Consider the following 23,262-nt stretch of genomic DNA (forward strand, 5'->3'; position numbering starts at 1 on the left):
GAGAGAATGCCCCCCCTAGAGAAAAGTTCCCCCCTGCCTTCTGCCATGTGAGAGAGAATGTTCGCAATATGCGCGAACCACTGCTCCTGTATAAACTATAATAAACAATGGAAAGTTGTGCTCACCTGAAAGTTGTGTGTAGGACTGGCCAGACCAGGGATGACTTGGCCAGCTTAAATATATTGTAATATATGGACAAACAATCCCTATTTTGTTTAAAGGGGAAGGCATTTTTAGTAGCTTAAGGCACAAAATGTCTCAATGTCCTTAATATATTGATAATGTGATGAGTGCAGAGGATCTCTTTTATTTGTCTGTATGAATTGTGTGCTCAGAGCCTCACTGCACCCGGTGGTGAGCACAACTTTCCCTTGTTTGTTATAGTCTAATTGACATAAACATAAACCTTAGGTCTCCAACTTCAGAGTAGCCAAAACATTTTTGGTATTACTTTATGTGAAATGGATTCCATATTTGAAAATATGGTGGAACGCTATTTGGGAGAGGACATGGAGCCAGGGCCGCCATTAGAAATCACGGGGCCCAATACAACAAAAATTTGAGGGCCTCCTGGGCTCCACCCACAAGCCCCATCCCAGATCCCGCCCACTCCATAGGACAGTTAAAAGACCACACAGACAGCAGCGCTAAATTATGGCCCCAGAGAATACTTTTTTAAAAAAAATTGGTGGCAGGGGCCTACAGATTATTAAAATAATACATTGGTGTTCCATAGAATTGAACTCGTAGCTTCAGGACTTCGACTCCTTTAGTGACTTTGGGTCTTTTCCCCGCTTCAGGACTTAAATTTCGGCTGTTTTCGTGACTTTTCTTTCATTGTCACATGGTGGGACTGACTTAAATCCAGAATCCAGGTCTATAACCTTTTAAAATTGGAATAGTCCAACTCATCCACTAATAATGCTTCTAAGCCTGCCAATCCAGTGCTAGAACAAACACGGCAACTTACCCAGCATGTTCGCTCCTGCCAAATGAAATCTGATCCCTGATTGGCTGCAGGAGTCCCTGCGTAGCCAATAGGAAAAACCCGGCTCACTAGGAGGATGATCTTTAACGTATGTTATGGACAAGTCTAAGCAAATGTTCTATTAGTCTTCTTTTTTTTTTTATAGTTTTTTTTAATTATTTGCCTTCTTTTTCCAGATTTCAAATGGGGGTCAGTGACCCATCTAGACAACAAATGTTCTGTAAGGTTACACATCTGTTGTTGTTGCTACTTTTTATTACTCACCTTTCTATTCAGGCCTCTCCTATTCATATTCCAGTCTCTTATTGAAATCAATCTCTGGTTGATAGGATCATTTGGACCCTAGCAACCAGATTGCTGAAATTGCAAACTGGAGAGCTGCTGAATAAAAAGCTAAATAACTCAAAAACCACAAATAATGAAAACCAATTGCAAATTGTCTCAGAATATCACTCTCTACATCATACTAAAAGTTAACTCAAAAGTGAACAACCCCTTTAAAGTTTATGGACATTTTTTCTCATTTGACCATATATATTGAAAGAACTACCTTGGGTAGGATGACTGCAGCCGTTGCTCTTTATCACAGGATCTCTATTTCCCCTTTACTTCCTTTTCTTATGCCTCTTCTAATACTCATGAACTAACAGTTCCACTTTGGCAATGTTCTGCATGATTTCTACTTCTGCAATTAAGAAACAGTAAAGGAATTCAGTGATCTTTGCTATTTATACCAGTAATGATCAACTCTGCAGTCCAGCCTCACAGATGTTGTTGAACTACAACCCACCGGACAGAAGTACTAGTTACAGATCAACAGTTTATAGTATATGTACATTTATTTACATTTAGACCCAAAGTGACCCCCCGTAGATCTGGAAGCCCGAGGCAATTGCTCTGAATCAGTCCATGAAGCTGCGGGGCAGGGACATAGGATTTCCAGGTAAATTCCCAGCGCCTGTCACATTTAGCAGAGCCAGCGTGTAATCTCACATTGCTGGCAGCTCTCCAAACATTCTGAGAAATTATATGAGGAAAGGAAAAGCATCACCACCGCTTAGAGTTTCCTATTCATCCGCTACATGGGATTATTCAATACATGACCCTCCCCTTTCTCTAAATCCAAGTCCTGTAAAATTCCCCTTAATTACAAAGCATTATTTGTATACAGTATGTCTTCCAGAAAAAACAATATGGTATTCATTAAAGGGCCATAAACATCCTTTACTGTATATTTGTGTTACATAGGACAGAGCTACTGTACTCTTTGTGATGTACAACAGGGAGCATCTCTCTTACATACTGTACTTATTATTTACTATAAAATATGATAAAGTAATGGCCATATTTATAAAGCGCCACAGCAGAAGCAAGTACTCCTTATACTATAATGTTATTTTGGGAGTGGGAAATATTTACTTTAGTTATTAAATAGTGCCCAGATTAAGCCAGGGAAGGGTTAATAGGTGACCAAAAGCGTTTGGGTTAGTGACGGCACAACAGAGCAGTGATGGAAACACTAAAGTTCTGCCCAGGCCAATAATTTATTTACAAATGATTATTTTCTAACCTAGGTGCCACCTTGCATAAATACAGTTGCAGACAACAACTAATCAGGTATTTGTTTTCATTTATCAACTTGTAGGTGACTATATAAAACTGCTGGCTGCCATAGTAACATGTTATATCTGCTCTTTGTGTTGGGTCAGACTGTGCTGCATGTGCAAATGTTTGGCTTCTTCCATAGAATGTTCTGTGCTACTGCATAACATTAGTCATTACACACTCACATTCGCCAGTCACATGATACACATGCCTAATTAATACACTGCTTCCTCATTGGGCTGCCGACACCTTCCCACCCTGCCTCTATTCTCTGCCCACACTCACTTTACCGGCTGCCTTACTGAACCACGCACAGATTTGGCCCCCGACAAACCCCTCCCCCCACAACCACTTTTCTAAATAGGTATGGTACCGGGGTTAAAGTGAACATATTCACATTTCATGTAGCTGGCACTTGAAGGGTAACTATTGCGAAAATGAAAATGGAATACAAGCTTCATCATACTGAAATAAGAAACTTTCTAAATACATTCAATTAAATATTCTGTACTGTTTCTGAAATAATCAAGTTTATCTTCACTATTTCTCTCTCAGCATCTTTTTCTCTTCATTCTCTCTTCATGCAGCAGTTGGGTGTCAGATAGTCATTGACAGTTCCAATATATCTTATAGGGGGGTTCCTTTTGCCTAGAAGATGTATTCGAGTTCACTCTATTAAAATCACCAGACATCATGTCTCTCTACATGCAGGATTTGTGCAAAAGGCAGTTATTTTGTTAGATTTTGTTTGTACTGGAATCAGTTATTTGAGTGAGCTCTAAGCTTATTTCATTATGATGAAGCTAATATAACATTTTCATTTTCGCAATAGTTACCCTTTAAAGGGATTCTATCATGATTTTTATGGTGCAGTTTTTATTTATAAATTACACTGTTTACACTGAAAATAATTCACTCTACAATAAAAAGGGATTTATACTTACGATAAATGTTTTTCTAGCAGGCCCGAACTGTCAGTGCAGACGTATGGGTTATGTCCAGATTCACCTCTGGAGGCAGGACAGAAGAATTGGTCTCTTGGCCCCTCCCTCACGATATATAGGCTGGCTCCACCTCTGTTCCTCAGTTCTGTTATAAAGCTCAGTGAGGTGGTTTAAGAGACAGCAAGATATGAAGGACGGTCAAGAGACAAAAGTAGGAGTACAGAGAGATAGAGAGAGTACAGAGAGATAGAGAGACAAGAGAATAGAGTCCACAGACCCATACTAAAATCAGCCTGGGTGGGACTTACTGCACTGACAGTTCGGGCCTACTAGAAAAACATTTATCGTAAGTATAAATACCTTTTTCTCTAGTCGGCCCTCCTGTCAGTGCAGACGTATGGGACGTTCCAAAGCTGTCCCTCAATAATTTGGGTGGGTATAGCCTGATTTAAGCCAAATGAATTTCAGACATGCCTCTCAGCAACTGCAGTGTGTAAAACTTTACGGCCAAACACGGCCGATGTAGAAGCAAAAACGTGTAACTGGTAAAACTTGATAAAAGTGTTGGGCGAAGCCCATGTAGCAGCCTTGCAGATTTGTTCTGGCGTAGCTAAATTCTGGAGAGCCCACGAGGTGCTCTGTGCTCTGGTAGAGTGGGCCACCACTCTGAACGGTTTCTGTTTGTGACTGAGCAGGTAGGCTTGGTTGATAGTCTCTACGAGCCACCTAGCAATAGTGCGTTTGGACACAGCTAGGCCTTTGTGTGCAGGTGAGTAGGAAACCAAAAGAGAATCCGATCGTCGAAAACCAGCCGTTCGCTGTTTGTAAATCCGAATTGCCCTCACAACGTCCAACTTGTGAAGTTGACTTTCCTTGTCATTATGCGGATTCGGACAGAATGAGGGAAGAACAATGTCCTGATTAATATGAAAAGCCGAGACTTTAGGGAGGAAACCAGGAACAGTGCGAAGGACAACCTTGTCGTTGTGAATAACCAGCCAAGGTTCTTTATGTGACAACGCTGCTATCTCAGACACTCTCTTGGCTGAAGTGATCGCAATGAGAAAGGCAACCTTAAGAGTTAACCATCGTAGGTCACAGCTGTGAAGAGGTTCAAACGGCTCCTTTTGTAAGACAGATAAAACCAACGTCAGATCCCAAGGGGGTGTAGGGTTCCTATAGGGAGGCCTGGCCCTCAATGCCCCTTGGAAAAACTGCTGAATATCCGGATGATCCGCCCATTTCACTTGGAATAGAATAGAGAGGGCAGAGATGTGAGCCTTAAGAGTGCTAGGTGCCAAACCCTTTGCAAAACCTGCAGCCAGGAAGTCAGTAATAATCTGTGACGTGCTACTTTCCCATGACTGCCGATGGTTGGAGCACCAGTCAATGAACGTCTTCCAAACTTTGTAGTAAGCTTTGGCTGTATTCTTTTTACGTGCTTGCAGCAGAATATCTATAGCCGCTGGGGAAAACCCCCGTTCGGACCACAACTTGGTTTCAAGTGCCAGGCCGTCAAACGCAACAGAGGCAGATTGGGGTGTCGTGCTGGTCCCTGCAGGAGAAAGTCGGACCGCATGGGCAGTCTCCAGGGTCTGGAAATGGACATGCTGATCAGATCTGAGTACCACAGTCTGTTGGCCCAGTCCGGAGCAATGAGGATAGTGGTCGACCCTGCCTGTTTGATTTTGGCAATGATTCTGGGTAGAATCGGAAGCGGTGGGAAAGCATAGACCTTGTGAAAGTTCCAGGGAATCACTAACGCATCTGTGAACGCTGCTCTGGGATCTTTGGTTCTGGAGCAATAACATGGAACTTTGAAATTGAGTCGGGATGCCAGAATGTCGATGTCTGGTACCCCCCACTTGTTGGTGATTTGGGAGAATACCTCGGGATGTAAACTCCATTCCCCCTGGTCCAGTGTTTGTCTGCTGAGGAAGTCGGCTTCCCAATTGAGGACTCCTGGAATAAACACCGCTGAGATGGCCGGAACATGGAGTTCGGCCCATGTCAGGATCTTGGTAGCCTCCAGCATCGCTTGTTTGCTGCGGGTTCCCCCTTGCTTGTTGACGTAGGCTACTGCCGTGGCATTGTCCGATTGAATCCTGACTGGGTGCGCACGGAGGAGGCTGGACCAGCCCCGAAGGGCCAACACAATTGCTCGAAGTTCCAGTATATTGATTGGTAGTTGGGACTCTTGGGGGTCCCAGCGACCTTGTAGAGTGTGTTCGCGATAAACAGCTCCCCAGCCGAACAGGCTGGCATCGGTTGTCACCACTTCCCACTTGACTGGAGCCCAACTCTTGCCTGATTGTAGGTGCATTCTGTTGGTCCACCAAGAAAGGCTGCTCCTGGTGTGAGGAGAGATGGGAATGGTTTGCTGAAGATCCTGATGATTTTTGTTCCAGCATTGTAAAAAATTGCGTTGTAGAGGACGCAGATGAAATCTTGCGAATGGAACTGCTTCGAGAGCGGATACCATGAACCCTAAGAGCTGAAGGCAATCGCCGGCCGTCACTGTGGTTTGTTGTAGAAGTTTGGTGGCATTGTTGACAAGATTGTTGATCTTGTCCTCGGGAAGTTGTACCGTCTAGTGTTGGGAGTCGAATTGCAGACCCAAAAAGGTTATGCTCTGGGAAGGAAAGAGTGAGCTTTTTCGGTGGTTTATCAACCAACCGTGTTGTGAAAGAGTTTGCAGGGTGATCTCCGTGTCCCTGACAGATTGCTCCTGAGTCGTAGCTTTGAGTAGGAGATCGTCCAGATATGGTAACACATGAATCCCCATTGTTCTCAAGTGAGCAATCAATGGTGCAAGCACCTTGGTAAACACTCTTGGAGCTGTACAAAGTCCGAACGGGAGAGCTACAAACTGAAAGTGTTGGTCGTTGACTGCAAAACGGAGAAAGGGTTGAGAACTGGGGTGGATGGGAACATGGAGGTACGCATCTTGGAGGTCGATCGATGTCAGGAAACAGTTGGGTTCCATGAAGGCTATGGCTGACCTGATCGACTCCATTTTGAATTTTTGGTTGTGAATGAAGAGATTCAACCGTTTGAGGTTCAGAACTGGTCGGAAGGATCCTTCTATTTTTGAGACGAGAAAGAGATTGGAATAGAATCCTTTGAATTTTTGAAGTTGTGGCACAGGAATGATGACTTGTGAGTGTTGTAGGTCCAGTACGGCTTGTTTTAAGGCTTGTCGTTTGTGTGGAGGCACCACTGATGGAACGAATTGTCTTGGAGGCAATGTGGTAAAATGAATTCTGTAGCCATTCTGGATAATTTGCAGAACCCAAGTGTCTAGAACGTGTGTTTCCCAGCATGATAGGAAGTTTGACAATCAACCTCCTACCTTGGATGCTGGGTTGTGGTGCGGGCAGTCAGGCAGAGGTGGGCTTGGGAATGGTAGGCTTCCTGTGCCGACCTGGTTGTTGCCTCTGCGTTTTATTACGCCTTGCACCTTGGTCTGAGCCGGTGTTACGAAAGTTAGGTGAGCGAAAGGAACGAAAATTGCTGTTAGGAGTGGACCATGTCCGCCTATTGGTGAATCTGTTGGGTTGATCCATGCGCCCTCTTTTTCCCGGTGGAAGGAAAGTACTCTTTCCACCTGTGACTTCCGTGATGATTTGCTTGAGGTCAGGGCCGAACAAGGACTCACCGGTATAGCACAGTTTCAAGAGTTTATTCTTGGAGGCGGTATCCCCTGACCAGTGGCGAAGCCAGAGAGCCCGTCTTGCCATCACCGAATTTGCGGAAGATCTGGCAGCTAGCCGAATAATCTCTAACGCTGTATCGGCCAGAAAGGAAAGGGCAGTGTTATGTCTACCCATGTCCCCTGCTAACTCCTGGGCTGAAGTAGGAGGGTTCTGGGCAATTTCTTGTGCCCAATGTCTAGCCGTGCAGGCAAGGCCTGCTGCTGCTGTGGCTGGTCTGAGGATTGCCGCTGTTTGAGTGTATGCTCGTTTGAGTGAAGACTCTAGTTTTCTATCCATGGGATCTTTAAATGCCAACTCTTCAGTTGGTAGTGTAGTTTGTTTGGAGAGTCTGGAAATGGCCGAATCTACCCTAGGGGACTTATCCCATACTTTGCGCTGTTCCTCAGGAACAGGGTAGGTATCATAAAAACGTTTTGATAAGGTAAAACGGCAGTCAGGTTGTGACCATTCTGTATCAATAGTTTTAGTGATGGATGTAAAAATAGGAAATGCACGTGACTTCTTTTGATGGACCCCCAGCACCTTATCTGCCTTAGAGACTGTCACAGTTTCATCTTTTATTTCTAAAGTTGCCATCATCTCCCTCAGGAGTTTCTTTGAAATATCTGGCTTAGCAAAAGTAGGCTGTTCAGTGTCTGAATCACTCTGTGAATCTGAGCTCAACTCCCCTGATTCTGGTGCAACTGATTCCAAACAGGACATGGCATCTATGCGGGAGGAAGGACCTGCCTCAGAATCTGAAATATCAGGAGGGGAGTCCAGCGCCTTGCGCTTAGTGGTGTGTTGTTGGAAAGTGGGTGGCTGAAGTGCAGTCTTCACCCATTCTAAAAATTCCCCTAGTTGTGGGGGGACTTGTGGTGCTGCGCTGCCTGTTGGTGTATGAGGCAAAGAGTTCAACATATACCAGCATACATATTCTTCGGCACACCACTTACTTTTCCTTTTTTCTTTAGGGTGCATTCAACTCCTCCAGCTACTTCCAAGCCTGGTTTTCATACAACGATTCCCATAGGGAGGAAGCACACCAAACATATGATTTTGCCTTTTAGGACATTTATTCAGCAGTGTTGGCACAAGCTTTTGGGGTCAAGCCCTTCCTCAGGTGCACCTGAGGAAGGGGTTGACCCCGAAAGCTTGTGCCAACACTGCTGAATAAATGTCCTAAAAGGCAAAATCATATGTTTGGTGTGCTTCCTCCCTATGGGAATCGTTGAGGCAAAGAGTTATCATTGCTGTGTAATTCCAACAAGGGTGAATTGTTATTTGTGGGCTGTTGAGGAGACAGGATAGGTGGCTCAATTGGGCTGCAGTCAGTACAGTATATGGATTCTGACTTACGAAGTGTATGCTTACATTTCTTGCATTTGGCCCCTTTTACAGGCTTTTTAACTGGTTTCTTAACAGATTTTGCAGTCTGTATATCCTCTCTCAGTTCTTTTAAAGAATCTGATCTCTCCATAGTATAGAAATATAATGCCTTTACCAGATGATACTCTGATGGAAGCTGGTGAGGAGATGCTGCTCTTTGTGCGCAGCTTAACTGTCTTGGAACAGAGCCAGAAGGTGGAGAGCACGCTGTGCTCCCTGTAACGATCCGCTTATGAAAAAAACAAAATGGCGGCGATGACGTCATCGCATTACGCCATATACAGAGAGCCACATGCGTGCGACCTAGGCGCGCCAACCCAAGGCGCACTGTTATGACGTCACTGTTGGAAGGCGCGTTTCAGCACGCAGCTTAATCCCAGTCAGGGCGCTTCTAGTTCTGAGGAACGCGCCCTTAAGGAAGGCACCATGCGAGTGCAAGTAAGGCATTAGCAAGGATTGAATGCTATAGGAAGCCATAGAGAAGGGATGTGCCTAGATAGGGTACTGGCTGAAGCAGCGCCCGGCCACTTTGCTGCAAAATGCCAGCAAGGAGGGATAGGCATGCCTGTGAGGAGATAGCCATACAGACCTCCATGGTTTGTGGCCTCCTGATTCCACTTGCTGCAATATGCTAGCAAGGATGGAAAAAGGCATAGTGCTGGTAAGCTGCACTAAAGCATCCAAGGAATGTGTGGTCAATATTCCACTTGCTGCGATATGCCAGCAAGGAGGGAACAGACAACGTTGGGAGACAGCATTGCATGCCTCCATCTGTAAAGGAAATTAAAATAAAAAATAGCAGTGAAATTTCTATCCTTCACCTCCAAGGCAGGACAAAAGAACTGAGGAACAGAGGTGGAGCCAGCCTATATATCCTGAGGGAGGGGCCAAGAGACCAATTCTTCTGTCCTGCCTCCAGAGGTGAACCTGGACATAACCCATACGTCTGCACTGACAGGAGGGCCGACTAGAGAAAAAATGTAATTCCTGAACCAGCAAGTGTATATTTTTAATTTATACTATTGGTGTGTAGGCGCCATCTCAGGTCATTTTGCCTGGTCATGTGCTTTCAGAAAGAGCCAGCACTTTAGGATGGAACTGCTTTATGGCAGTTTGTTGTTTCTCCTACTCAATGTAATTGAAGGAGTTGTAGTGGGACCGGGATTTTACTATTGAGTGCTGTTCTTAGATCTACCAGGCAGCTGTTATCTGGTTACCTTCCCATTGTTGTGATGGACTGCTGCGGTGGGGGGAAGGGAAGGGGGTGATATCACTCCAACTTGCAGCACAGCAGTAAAGAGTGACTAAAGTTTATCAGAGCACAAGACACATGAATAGGGGCACCTGGGAAACTGACAATATGTCTAGCTCATGACAGATTTCAAAACTAAATATAAAAAAATCCATTTGCTCTTTTGAAAGAAAAATTTCCGTGCAGAAGTGTGAGCAGCACTATGAAATGATTTGTTTTGAAAAAATATTTTCCCATGACAGTATCCCTTAACGGTTAACATGAGGCTGGCACAGTGAAAGCATATGCATGTGAATGTGTTCTGCAAGCAGTAAGTGGGACTGACTACCAGCAATCAATAAGTAATAATGACTGACAAGCTCAGTTTTGTAATGTTACAGCTATGAGAAGGGGAACCACAGGGAATTTTTTGCTTTTAGATGTCATTGAGATGTATTTGTTCTCTGGACAAAACTAAAGATATAGACAACAATAAATATTAAGGCATTAATCTGTGATACTGGAAATATACAATTCCCGACTGACGGCTTGAGACCATATACATTTACAAGATATGTAGAAGACAAGGGGTTTGCTGTGCAGGACACAATGGTTGGTTTTGATTGGTTGAGTTATTGCCTATGTGGTCATAGTGGAGCATGATGCCAACATTAACAGGAGAAATTAATATATATAATATATATATATAAATATATATATATATATAATATATATATATATATATATATATATATATATATATATATATATATATATATATATATATATATATATATAATATATATATATATATATATATATATATATATATATATATATATATATATATATATATATATAATATATATATATATATATATATATATAATATATATATATAAATATATATATATAAATATATATATATAAATATATATATATAAATATATATATAAATATATATATATAAATATATATATATATATATATATATATATATAAATAATATATATATAAATATATATATATATATATAATATATATATATATAAATATATATATATATATATATAATATATATATATATATATATAATATAAATATATAATATATATATATATATATAATATATATATATATATATATATATAAATATATATATATATATATATATAAATATATAAATATATATATATATATATAAATATATATATATATAAATATATATATATATAAATATATATATATATATAATATATATATATATATATATAATATATATATATATATATATATATATATATATATATATATATATAATATATATATATATATATATAAATATATATATATATATATATATAATATATAATATATATATATATATATAAATATATAATATATATATATATATAATATATAATATATATATATATATAAATATATAAATATATATATATATATATATATATATATATATATATCTAAATATATATCTATCTAAATATATATCTATCTAAATATATATCTATCTATCTATCTATCTATCTATCTATCTATATATATATATAAAAAATAGGTCAAGACTTTCTCCCTACCAACATCCCTACCAACTAAGCCTGGTGCCATGCAGAATACACATTAAAGGAAAACTATACCCCCCCAAACATTGTCGGTCTCTATTAAAAGATACTGAGTAAAACAGCTCATGTGTAAACCCCTGCTTCATGTAAATGAACCATTATCATAATAATACACTTTTTTAGTAGTATGTGCCATTGGGTAATCATAAATAGAAAATTGCCATTTTAAAAAATAAGGGCCGCCCCCTGAGATCGTACAAACCACATGTAAGGTCACATGAGCCAATTAACAGACAGAGTTCTGCCTTTTGCTTCCTCACTTCTTCCTGTTACAGTTAGAGTTGTAGTATTTCTGGTCAGGTGATCTCTGAGACAGCACAGAGACCATCACGAAATGGTGTCTCAAGGCAAGAGATGTAAAAGGGCAATATTTATGTAAATATATATTCCAGTATTCATTTTGGGGGTATAGTTTTCCTTTAAGACTAATGCACTACTGCCCTCCAGTGGCCGGATAATAAGAGTAAAGACTGAATGCCTATTTGTCATTACTAAAACACAAACAACCTTAATTGTTACCTTCTCTTTCAAAGGCTTTTCTGTCAGTCCAACATTTTCTATTTATATGTTTATTATAAATACACAATAAAAAGGACTCTATCCTCTGAACTGTTAATGTTAATTTTACTTACATTACATTTGGCATAAAGTATTTTTTATGTATTCATTTGTCTGAAATAATGTATGAAACAGCTGATTTTGTTATGATTGGATAATACAGTTTACATAATAAGAATGTATAACACTTAGGACAAGCCTGAATAGCCCAAACTCAGCAGCATTTTAGTGGTTCTAGAGTGGGGATCCCCAACTTTTTTTTACCCAGAAGCCATATTCAAAAGTGAAAAGAGTTGGGGAGCAACACGTGCAATAAAAACATCCCTGGGGGTGCCAAATAAGTGCTGTGATTTGCTATTGGTACCCCCTATGTGGGCTGGCAGCCTAAATGAGGCTCTGTTTGGCAGTACCCCTGATTTTATGCAAGTATCTGTCCTCTCAAGTCTTATAGAGGGGTCTGGGGTGTCATAAATGATCATAAAGGTCATAAGAAATTACTCTGTTGGTTCATTAGAGTCATAGTGGTTCCTCAGCATAGGTCCTGTGAGTAGGGGACAAGCAGCCATAAAAGTCAACCTTTTGGTATTGTCACTGTAGCATTGGCTCTGGAACAGACCTCAAGAACGATCCATCTGCTGGAGAATGAGCAGCTGAGGATAGACAACATACAGTAGTAGTTTAGCCTTTTATCTAGTTAGTCCTGGTATAAATGCGACAGACATTGGGGATCCCTCCTCTAAACTGAGATACAGACCAGAGAAAAGCCCTATTGTATAAATGGGATATACACCGAGGATCCCTCCTATAAACTGAGATACAGACCAGAGATAAGTCCTATTGTATAAATGGGATATACACCGGGGATCCCTCCTATAAACTGAGAGACAGACCAGAAAAAATCCATATTGTATGAATGGGATATACACCGAGGATCCCTCCTATAAACTAAGATACAGACCAAAGTCCTGTAGTATAAATGGGAAATACACCGGGGGTTCACCCTACAAACTAAAGGTGGCCATACACGGGCCGATAAAAGCTGCCGACAGACCGTGTCGGCAGCTTATTGGCCCGTGTATGGGGGCCCCCGACGGGCTTCCCCGATCGAGATCTGGCCGAAAGTCGGCCAGATCTCGATCGGATGGGATTAAAAATCCCGTCGGATCGCGGCCGCATCTGTTCGGTGATGCGGTCCCGCGATCCGACCGCCCGTTTGGCGAACGCTAGGATCCGATCGTTGGGCCCTAGGGCCCACGATCGGATCAGCCCGATATTGCCCACCTCAAGGTTTGACATCGCCAAACGAGCGGATCTATCCGTGTATGGCCACCTTAAGATACAGAAGAGCCATACTATATAAAGAGCAGGGGAAACCTATCATGTATAACTAGAGGCAGGGCTGTATATTATGAAGTACAGAGTGTGGTGTATATTTTGCAACAGGTTTAGCAATATTAAGTGCTGCAGACTCACCCTGGTCCATCTTCCATTCTGTAGGGCGCTGGGGAGAAATGATCACTGGGCCTGAAGGAACATCAGGAAGGTCAATAATCATCTCTTCATTTTGGAGAATTTCATTGAGTTCTCTCTCCAAATCATCAGAGTCAACATCTGAAACAAGAAGCAGTAGAGGAGGAGTGAAATCCTTAGCAGACAGAGATAAAGATACATCAAATAAAAGTACATATCTTACCTGCGTCGGTGACTGAGGACAGTGTCTGACTGAGGTCATCCTGGAGATCACAATACTGTAACAGCCACAAGAAGGAAATGATTGGTCAGAGACAAAGAAGGCATGCTGTGAGCAGGGTTGCCACTTCACCCCTTTAAAAAGATATGGAATCCACAGCGTGCATGGCTAATTAGCAATTTATTTAGAGGCATGATGCATGGCTGCACATAAAATCAGTTCAGTCTGCAGCATGCGTCTAAATGAATTGCTAATTAGCCATGCAGGTTGTGGGTTCCATATGTGTTAAAGAGGTGAGGTGGCAATCCTAGCTGGGAGGTATTACAGTATAATGATGTCTTCATACAAAAGGCACAGACAATTCCCCTTTTAGCCTTAGCCATTATTACCTCTTGAATCTGATCCACAATACTTTCTGCCTTCTCCAAAGTGACATCTTTTAGGGCCTGTTTAAGAGCAGAGACTCCCATCTGGTACGCAGAGACAACCTAAGGCCGTAAACATATCACTATCATTAGCCCAGTTTGTTAATACAAGTCACTTCTTGTGGGTTTCTTGCTCTTTCAGTGCTAAATGCCATCACCTTGCGGTCTGTTTCGGCAGCCGATATCCTCTCCAAGATTCCCTGTATGTTGTCCTGCTTGTTCTGCAGCTCCGTAATGCGACGCTCCACTAGCTTTCTCTTCCGCAAACAACGCAGAGCCTGGGAATAATATTAAGGGCAGACAAACGAGCACCCATTTAATGAAATATAATTACTAGCAGATCTTGTAACCAACCATTGTCAGCAGCAGGACATTAGTTGTACTTCCAGGTTTGACAACCATGTAGGCAAACAAAGCACAACAAGATGCAAAGGTGGAGAGACTAGAGGCAGATCTTAAAGGATAAGTAAACCTCAAAAGTAAGTGAAATTAAAATCGATGAGAGTGCTATTCTAAGAACGTTTGCAGTGTATATTCATTATTTATTTTATTTTTCATTCCAAGATATTAAAGGATACATGTACTGTTAATATGAATGAATTTTGTTACAACAGCGCCTGATGTTCTTTTGGTTATTAAAGATATGATAAAGGTTTCTAATTTCCTAACCAGAAGAACATCAGAGCAGCCTCCTTCTTTCTCCTGACAACTTCCTTGACTACTTGGTGGTCAGACTGGTCAGAAAATGACCAGCAGGTGGCGCTGCTGTAACAAAATTCATTCATAATAACAGTACATGTATCCTTTAACATCTTGGAATGAAAAAAAAATAATGAATGTACATTGCAAAAGTGCTTAGAACAGCACTCTCTCATCAATTTTACATTCACTTATTTTTAAGGTTTACTTATTGAGCAGGCTGGAAAGGACAGAAGAAAAAGAGGGATATAAAGTCTGATCTGCTCACCTGGTTCTTGTTTCCTGCCCGATTATAGGTTCTGGCTTCCTCCGTCAGCCTGCAGAGCAAAGAGACGGCTGCTCTAATAGTCAGAGCTTCACATAACAGTCTATGTTGTCAGTCCCTATGTCTGTATCATTTGGAAGAAGGGGCAGGACATGATAGAAAGTGGCAGGTGAGAGGCCAAATGCAACTCTAAAATAACCAGTGCCAGAATATTTTCTAAACCAATGGAAGATCTTAGTTACCCACCAGTAGAAACTGTACTAAAATGCCAGATTTCTCCCTGTATCAGGTTTATATGTATCATCTATCTTTTTATATTGAGCCTGTATTAGTATGCGAGTTCTTCTCCTTGTATCATTAAAGGGGTTGTTCACGTTTGAGTTAACTTTCAGTGTGATGTAGAGAGTGATATTCTGAGACAATTTGCAAATGGTTTTGATTTTCTATTATTTTTGTTTTTTGTTATTTAGCTTTTTATTCAGCTGCTCTCTGGTTTGCACTTTTACAAATTACCCTGGCAACCATGCATTGATTTGAAAAGAGACTGCAATATGAATAAAAGAGACCTGAATAGAAAGAGGAGTAATAAAAAGCAGCTATAACAATACATTTTTAGCCATACAGAGCATTTGTTTTTAGATGGGGGTCAGTGACCCCCATTTGAAAGCTAAAAAGTCAGAAGAAGAAGAAGGCAAATAATTAAAAAACTATAAAGAAGAAAAAATAAAGGCCAATGGAAAAGTTTCTTAGAATTAGCCATTCTAATTAGCCATTCTATAACATACTTAACTTGAAGGTGAACCACCCCTTTTTTCCTTTATTTCCTTGTATTAGAATTCCAACTCTTCTGAATGTGCCTGAATTATAGTGCCCATTCTCCTCAATGTATTCTGACGGTATTATAGGGTCACTTGTCGTGCCTGTATTAGAGCACCAGCACTGTGTATTCTGATTGCATTAGGGTGTCTTTCTGTATTTTACAGGAAGCAGCTATGGATGCTTAGAAGTATATATATATATATATGTCACAATATAGAGGTTAGGAAATGCACACAAGCAGAATAACTGCTATTTTAAGCTTTTATTGTGCATCCACACAACATGTTTTGGGCATCAAGGTGCCCTTTTTCAAGTGTGTGAATAAAGGCCCTTGATGCCCCAAAACATGTTGCGTGGACACACAATAAAAACTTACAAAATAGCAGTTATTCTGCTTGTGTGCATTTCCTAACCTCTATATATTAATATTGTTACAAGTGGGATGTCATTTTTTTCACTTATCCAGAGGCTAATGTGTGCATCTTCAACCTTTGATTAATACTAGGTGTATATGTATAGTTATATATGTATAGTGTACAGTCATAGAGGATACTGTTATATTAGTCACAGCTTTTTTGTGCATTTCATAGTATGCCACATATTTTGCCAGCCCTAGCCTAAGTATAAGAGCATGTTGTGGTGCTTTTACTGCACCACAAAATGCCCCACAAACAATGTCACAGTATTGGACAACCTTCTGGCGAAGTACTTAAGAGAACCAGCTGTACAACTCACCTATTAGACTCCTCCCCTGCACTCTGAAGTCGCTCTGACAGGAGTTTTTCGCCCTGCTGTAATTGATATATCCCCAGGTCGGATTCGCTAATTGGTTCCACTTGCCCCACACTTACTCGGACAAATTTTACTAACTGATGCGGAGGAAAGAAAAACAAGGTAAGAAGGAGAGAGCTGGCCCACCCATGGGCAGAGGGCAAGCTTTGAGCAATACCAAAATATAATGGGTGATGTTGCATATGTATGTACAATATAGTAGAACTCATCCTATATAATAAAGTTGAAGTGTCTCTGCGTCCAGTCCCTGTGTCCGTGGGATTGCGCTACTGCGCATGTGCTCCACGGACCGTCTCTGGTGCTACTGCGCATGTGCCCCACGGACCGTCTCTGGCGAATTTTCTACATATGTTCTAGCGCCCGTTAATTTAACGGGCTTAATGTCTAGTTTACTATAACAATTTATAAGCTGTCATCCAACACTAGCAAACTCCTCACTATATAATTACCTTATTATTTCCATTGCAAGGCCTGCTGCTTTGCTTTACCATGTCCCGATGTTCACGGCAGTAAAACTCTACAACAAGGAGCCAATTCTCATACCTCCAATTCCTAGCATCCCACCCTCTAATTTGTGGGGGGTGGGATGCTAGGAATTGCCTAATTACGGTCATAAAAATGTTGGCATTTCCTTTACAAATAGGCATGTTTTTACAAGAACACCTGGAATGCAATATTTGGGTACACTGGGTAGGCTTTAGGACAGTAGAAGCTACTGCAGAGTGTTCTGAGTAAGGATTCCTCCCAGGGACTAGTCCGATTGGAGTCACGAAGGAATTTTTTTCCCCTCTGAGGCAAACTGGAGAGGCTTTAAATGGGGTTTTTTTGCCTTCCTCTGGATCAATTAGCATTTAGGCAGGTTAAAAAAATTTAAAAAAAAGAGTTTAAAGGTTGAACTTGTTGGACGTGTCTTTTTTCAACCTAATTTACTGTTACCCATGCCTTGCCGGTCTAGCAAGTGAGGCGACCAGTGTATTAAACATTGCTCCAGCACTGCTGTTCATTTTTATCCATGCAGGGAGACACTTATTAAAGTGCATTACAAATTAGAATCATGGGGGCTCATTTATAAACAGTGGGCAAATTTGCATCTGGGCAGTAACCCATAGCAACCAATCTGTGATTAGCTTTATTCAGCCAGTTGCAAGTTGAATACGAAAAGCAATCATCTGATTGGTTGTAATGGGTTACTGCCCAGTTGTAAATGTGTCCAGTGTTTGCAGTTACATTTAACGATTCAACTGAGGGCCACATGCAGCCCAATGCCCTTACTAAGGTGTTGTCTTAAAGGGCAAGGCAACCTGGGCTAAAAACCTTATCACCACTAGAGACTGAGGAAGTGATCACAATCCTCTCACCACAGCTCTAATTGCCTGAACTTCCAGCTCCTTTGTTGTAGCATGTGCCCAGGTGAGGCAGTGGGGCAGGATTTAAACACTGACTGAAAGTGCTTTATGAAGTTTTCTCAGTCCTGATCTCCATTGGCCAGGGTAACGTAATTTAAAGGGATACCGTCATGGGAAAACATGTTTATTTCAAAACCCATCAGTTAATAGTGCTGCTCCAGGTTTGGTCTGGGCAATAAATTCATCCAGTGGGTCAAACTGCTTTACAACTCCCCTATTGCTAAGATGAGGGTCAACAACTTCACTCTCCCCCCCTTTCCAATTGCACAGGGGGACCAGGCAAGGATGCCCGCTGTCCCCAGTCCTCTGTGCACTAGCGATAGAATCATTGGCCATTATTATACGGGATTGCCCAACCATCAAGGGACTACAATTTGCCAATATCACAGAAAAATTGTCCCTCTTTGCTGATCACCTAGCTGACCCCGAAGAATTCCTTTCTGGGCAAACACTCCGGTCTCCGCATCAATTGGGTAGAAATCACAATTATTTAGTATCGACAGCTAAAATGGTTCACTTCATTTAAATATCTGGGGATTTGGGTTCATGGACCCACAACTCTTCCTACAAGTAAACCTAGACCCAATAATCGATTCTCTGCCCCATTCACTCAAAAACTGGGGAAGAGTGAAAATTATTAAAATGATTTATCTACCAAGCTCCTCTATATATTCCACAACTCTCCATTCACTATCCCTTGGTCCTGGTTTAAGACACTTAACACAATCATAATCCCATTCATCTGGGCTAGTAGTACCCCTCGCATCTCCTGGGAAAGGCTTACAGCGCCTATTGGGAAAGAGGGCCTGGCACATTCGCAGTTCTACTTTTACTACCTAGCTTCCCAAATATACTATATACACTGGTGCCTCTCCCCCCAACCAAACACAACACTTCAAGCATCCATCCTCCACTCGATAGAATGTCTAAGCACCTCTGCCTATAGACACTTTACTGACCTCGCACAAAGAAAGGACTGCAGCTCTGAAAATTTTAAACCACCCATGGCCACCCTATCTCCCACTCTGGGCTAACTCTCTCTTGCCTCAGCTAAACAAACTACAAGACTCCCTCTACTGGCCACGCTTGGGCATTAAGAAACTCTCTGATCTGATATCCGGCCCCCAATTTTCCAGTTTTAGTTGGAAGGTAAAGTCCCGGGCCAAGGGTACAATTATTCCGGAACCTCCAACTCAGACACGCCTTTCAAGCCCAGTTTCATACCCTCTCCCCTATAGTGACCACAGTGGCTTTGGAGGAGGCCCTCTACTCCCCACCCCCAGCCAAACTCGTATCTAAACTTTATAGAGATTCTGGGAAGAACCAAACCACCATTTGACCAAGCTTACCACCTGTGGGAGCAGGCTATCCGTCCACAAACAATTGGAGGAAGCCACAGACAATGCCTACACATTTCTAATCCAACAAAAGATAGACTCATACAGTATAAATTACTCCACCAAACATACATAACGCTCCTCAAACTGAAGGAATTTAGTAGGAGACAAGATAATCTCTGCTCACGGTGCAATTCTCCTGGGCCCAACTTTCTCCATATGGCCTGGTCCTGTCCCCCCATTCTAGATTTCTGGTCTAAAATAATGTCCTTAGCGAACGAATTGGGCACGCCACAGATAGTGAACCCAACAGTATGCATTTTAGGGGTGATAGATGAGGTACTGCCTACTAATGCAGACAGAATCTGGTTACTTACGATCATGTTTTATGCCAAGAAAACAGTGGTTATGCGCTGGATGGGGAGAACCCCACCTTAGCCTTCTGGAGAAAGTTGATAGACAATGCCCTTCCCCTCATAAAATTAACCTACCAGACAAGAGGGACATATGATAAATTTAGCAAGGTTTGGGGGGACTGGTGTGACCAGGACCCCCTGGATACATAAACTATCTTCCCAAGACAGAGGCAACCTGATTTATGCCACCAGCCCCTACATGTCTTTACCAACAATTGTAGCCCTAAGTGACTATATTCTCCTGTATGTATATGTTTACACTTGACCCAGCACTAATCCAATGTAATTCTACAATATATTGTATTGTACTTGTTTGTTTGTGTTGTTAAAATCAATAAAAATTTACCTTTAAAAAAAAACACCATAAAAATCATGACATAATCCCTATAAGTACTATGATAAAACAAGAGCTCCATTAAACTGATCTACCCTGACCATATCAGTGCAACAGAAAAGTCCTGTTAACGACGCCCAGGACCAGAAAGTAGAGAGAATCAGACTTTGATTCTTGCTAATAAGAGTACTAGACAAGATGTCTAATAGGGCTTAAGGTGGCCAGAGACAAACAGATAATATTGTACAAAACGAATTCTCGTACGATATTCGGTGCGTGTATGGTGGGAAAAGAGCTGACCGTTATCAGTAGAAGACTTGAATATCGGTTGGCTCGTCAATCGGGCTTGAAAATTTTGATCGGGTGCCTTTGAAGGCAATTGAACATCGCCCATTGTTAGTGCTAAATTGTCAGATACAGGTAGAATTCTATTGGTTTTACCTATATATCTGATGATTCAGCTCTACACGTGTGTATTGAACGAACAATCTTTCTTGGAAACATCTTTTCAAAGAAAGATCGTAATTGTTACATCTATGGACACCTTTATGCAAGCGGGCTTAGGCCTCAGTACAAGAGGATATGCTTTTTAATATCTACATTCAGAGAAAAACACAAATGCTATTGCATTATTTTGTGACCTTCCTATTATCATGCCTCCGCAAGCTCACCTTCTGTCCAGCTCTCTCCAAAACACAAATCTTCTTATCTCCCTGCAGCTGAAGCAGCACCAGATTCAAAGCAGAGGGGTTAGGGCAAATCTCTGCACAAAGGGTGTGCACTTCCTCCTCGCACAGCAATGGGAAAGAGCGAAAAGTGGATGACTGGTATCGCTGCAACACCAAAGCCGCACGCTCCTGGAGAAAGATCAGACATAACTTGCACAATGTATAAATGTTCCTCTGTAACATGTTATGAAGTAACAATAATTTTAATTACCAAATTACACTAACATGACCACCTAGATTACTATGTGTGTCCATACAATTAAAAAAGGGTTGGCCGACAGATCCATAGACGGCACTGGCGCTCATTATCGATCATGATTGTAAAAAATGGCTGATCAGCTATGTAGTCTGAGGGGATACAATACACAGACTAACAATGAAATGGTTTTCAAAACGTAACTGAGACCTGGTGGGATGAATTAAAGCCATGCGCTAAAGAAATCACAATAGCTGGCACTGGTGAGGGTGTAGAATCACTCTGGGTAGAGATTTTGACTGGGCGAAAGGTAACAAAAAGAATTATCATTGGTGTATGCTATAAACCACCTCGTATAAGTGTCGAGTATGAAGCCCAGCTACTCTTGCAGATACAAGCGGCTTCACAGCTGGGTCAAGTTGTTGCTATGGGTGACTTCAATTATCCAGACATTGACTGGGGTAATGGGGTTGCCAAGACAGAAAAAGCTAGTAGGTTTGTAAATATGCTGAATGACAACTTTTTATTCCAGCTCGTTCAAGAACCTACTAGGAATAACTCTCTTTTGGACCTTGTAATAACTGACAATACTGAACTCATCTCTAACATTTGTGTGGGTGAGCATTTAGGGAATAGTGATCATAACATGGTCTCCTTTGAGATTCTGTTGCAGAAGCAATTCTATAAGGGAGTAACTAAAACACTAAATTTCAGACGTGCAAAATATGACAGTATAAGGGCATCTCTGCAATATATTAAGTGGGAAATGCTTTTCACAGGGTCAAACACAGAACAAAAATGGGAATTCTTTAAAATGCTGCTTGATAAATATATTTGTCAGTATATTCCACTTGTAAGCAAGGAACGTCGTTGCAAAGCAAAACCTTTTTGGTTCAATAGAAGCGTTGGTGTTGAGGTGGGTAAGAAAAGACGTGCTTTTAAGGCTTTCAAGTTAGCTGGTACAGCCAAAACATTTATAAGGTACAAGGAGGCCAATAAATCATGCAAAGAGGCTATAAGACAAGCTAAAATTGCTTTAGAAAAGGATATTGCAGCAAGCAGTAAAAAAATCCAAAATTGTTTTTTAAATATGTTAATAGTAAAAAAATGAAGCAGGAAGGGGTGGGACCCTTACTATCAGAGGGGGGTCAGCTGGTTGATGAAAACAAAATAAAAGCGCAGATTCTGAACTCGTATTTTTCGTCTTCACAAATGAGGAACCAGTAAGTGAAGGTTTCCTTCTTAACAGTCCCAATTCTAGTAATACAACTAATGATGCATGGTTCACACATGAAGAAATTCAAAAAAAAATAGAACATGTTATGGTTAACAAAGGTCCAGGGCCAGACGGTATTCATCCCAGGGTAATTAGCGAGCTTAGCTCTGTGATTGCCAAACCTCTTTACTTAATTTTTCAGGATTCATTGAGATCTGGCATAGTGCAGAGAGACTGGTGAATTGCTAATGTGGTGCCTCTATTCAAAAAAGGATCTCAGCCTCAAAACTATAGGCCAGTTAGTCTGACGTCAGTCGTAGGAAAGCTTTTCGAAGGGTTAATAAAGGATAAGATACTGGACTTCATAGCAAATCATAATACTATGAGTTTGTGCCAGCATGGTTTTATGCGTAATAGATCTTGCCAGACTAACTTACGGTAATTTCTTTTTATGAGAAGGTAAGCAGGGACCTCGATTCTGGGATGGCAGTGGATGTGATTTACTTAGACTTTGCTAAAGCATTTGATACAGTGCCACACAAAAGGTTACTGGTTAAATTAAGGAATGTTGGCCTGGAACATAATATTTGTACCTGGATAGAGAACTGGCTAAAAGATAGACTACAAAGTGTGGTGGTAAATGGAACATTTTCTAATTTAACCAGTGTTGTTAGTGGAGTACCGCAGGGCTCTGTACTAGGTCCCTTGCTTTTCAACTTGTTTATTAATGACCTGGAGGTGGGCATTGAAAGTACTGTTTCTATTTTTGCAGATGATACTAAATTGTGCAGAACTATAGGTTCCATGCAGGATGCTGCCACTTTGCAGAGTGATTTGTCTAAACTGGAAAACTGGGCAGCAAACTGGAAAATGAGGTTCAATGTTG

General features: G+C 41.1%; 1 protein-coding gene across 6 annotated transcripts in view; it reads right to left on the bottom strand.

Moving 5' to 3' along the window:
* Nucleotides 1-1,541: 1,541 nt before the first annotated feature.
* Nucleotides 1,542-23,262, bottom strand: part of chmp7.L (charged multivesicular body protein 7 L homeolog) — a 31,195-nt gene continuing 9,474 nt past the window's right edge. Inside the window, exons 4-12 of one of the 6 annotated variants that reach the window (XR_005965997.1) lie at nucleotides 20,908-21,093; nucleotides 16,687-16,820; nucleotides 15,136-15,184; nucleotides 14,327-14,446; nucleotides 14,133-14,231; nucleotides 13,747-13,801; nucleotides 13,527-13,664; nucleotides 12,552-12,703; nucleotides 1,542-1,673 (exon numbers count right to left, since the gene is read on the bottom strand). Coding sequence is in view for 4 of the 6 variants with exons in the window: in NM_001086377.1 (NP_001079846.1) it covers nucleotides 12,642-12,703; nucleotides 13,527-13,664; nucleotides 13,747-13,801; nucleotides 14,133-14,231; nucleotides 14,327-14,446; nucleotides 15,136-15,184; nucleotides 16,687-16,820; nucleotides 20,908-21,093 (843 nt within the window). In the remaining 2 variants the exon portion in view is untranslated. 6 annotated transcript variants of the gene reach the window in all.

The sequence above is a fragment of the Xenopus laevis genome, chromosome 3L (genome assembly GCF_017654675.1).
Source record: "Xenopus laevis strain J_2021 chromosome 3L, Xenopus_laevis_v10.1, whole genome shotgun sequence".
Taxonomy (NCBI): Eukaryota; Metazoa; Chordata; class Amphibia; order Anura; family Pipidae; genus Xenopus; species Xenopus laevis.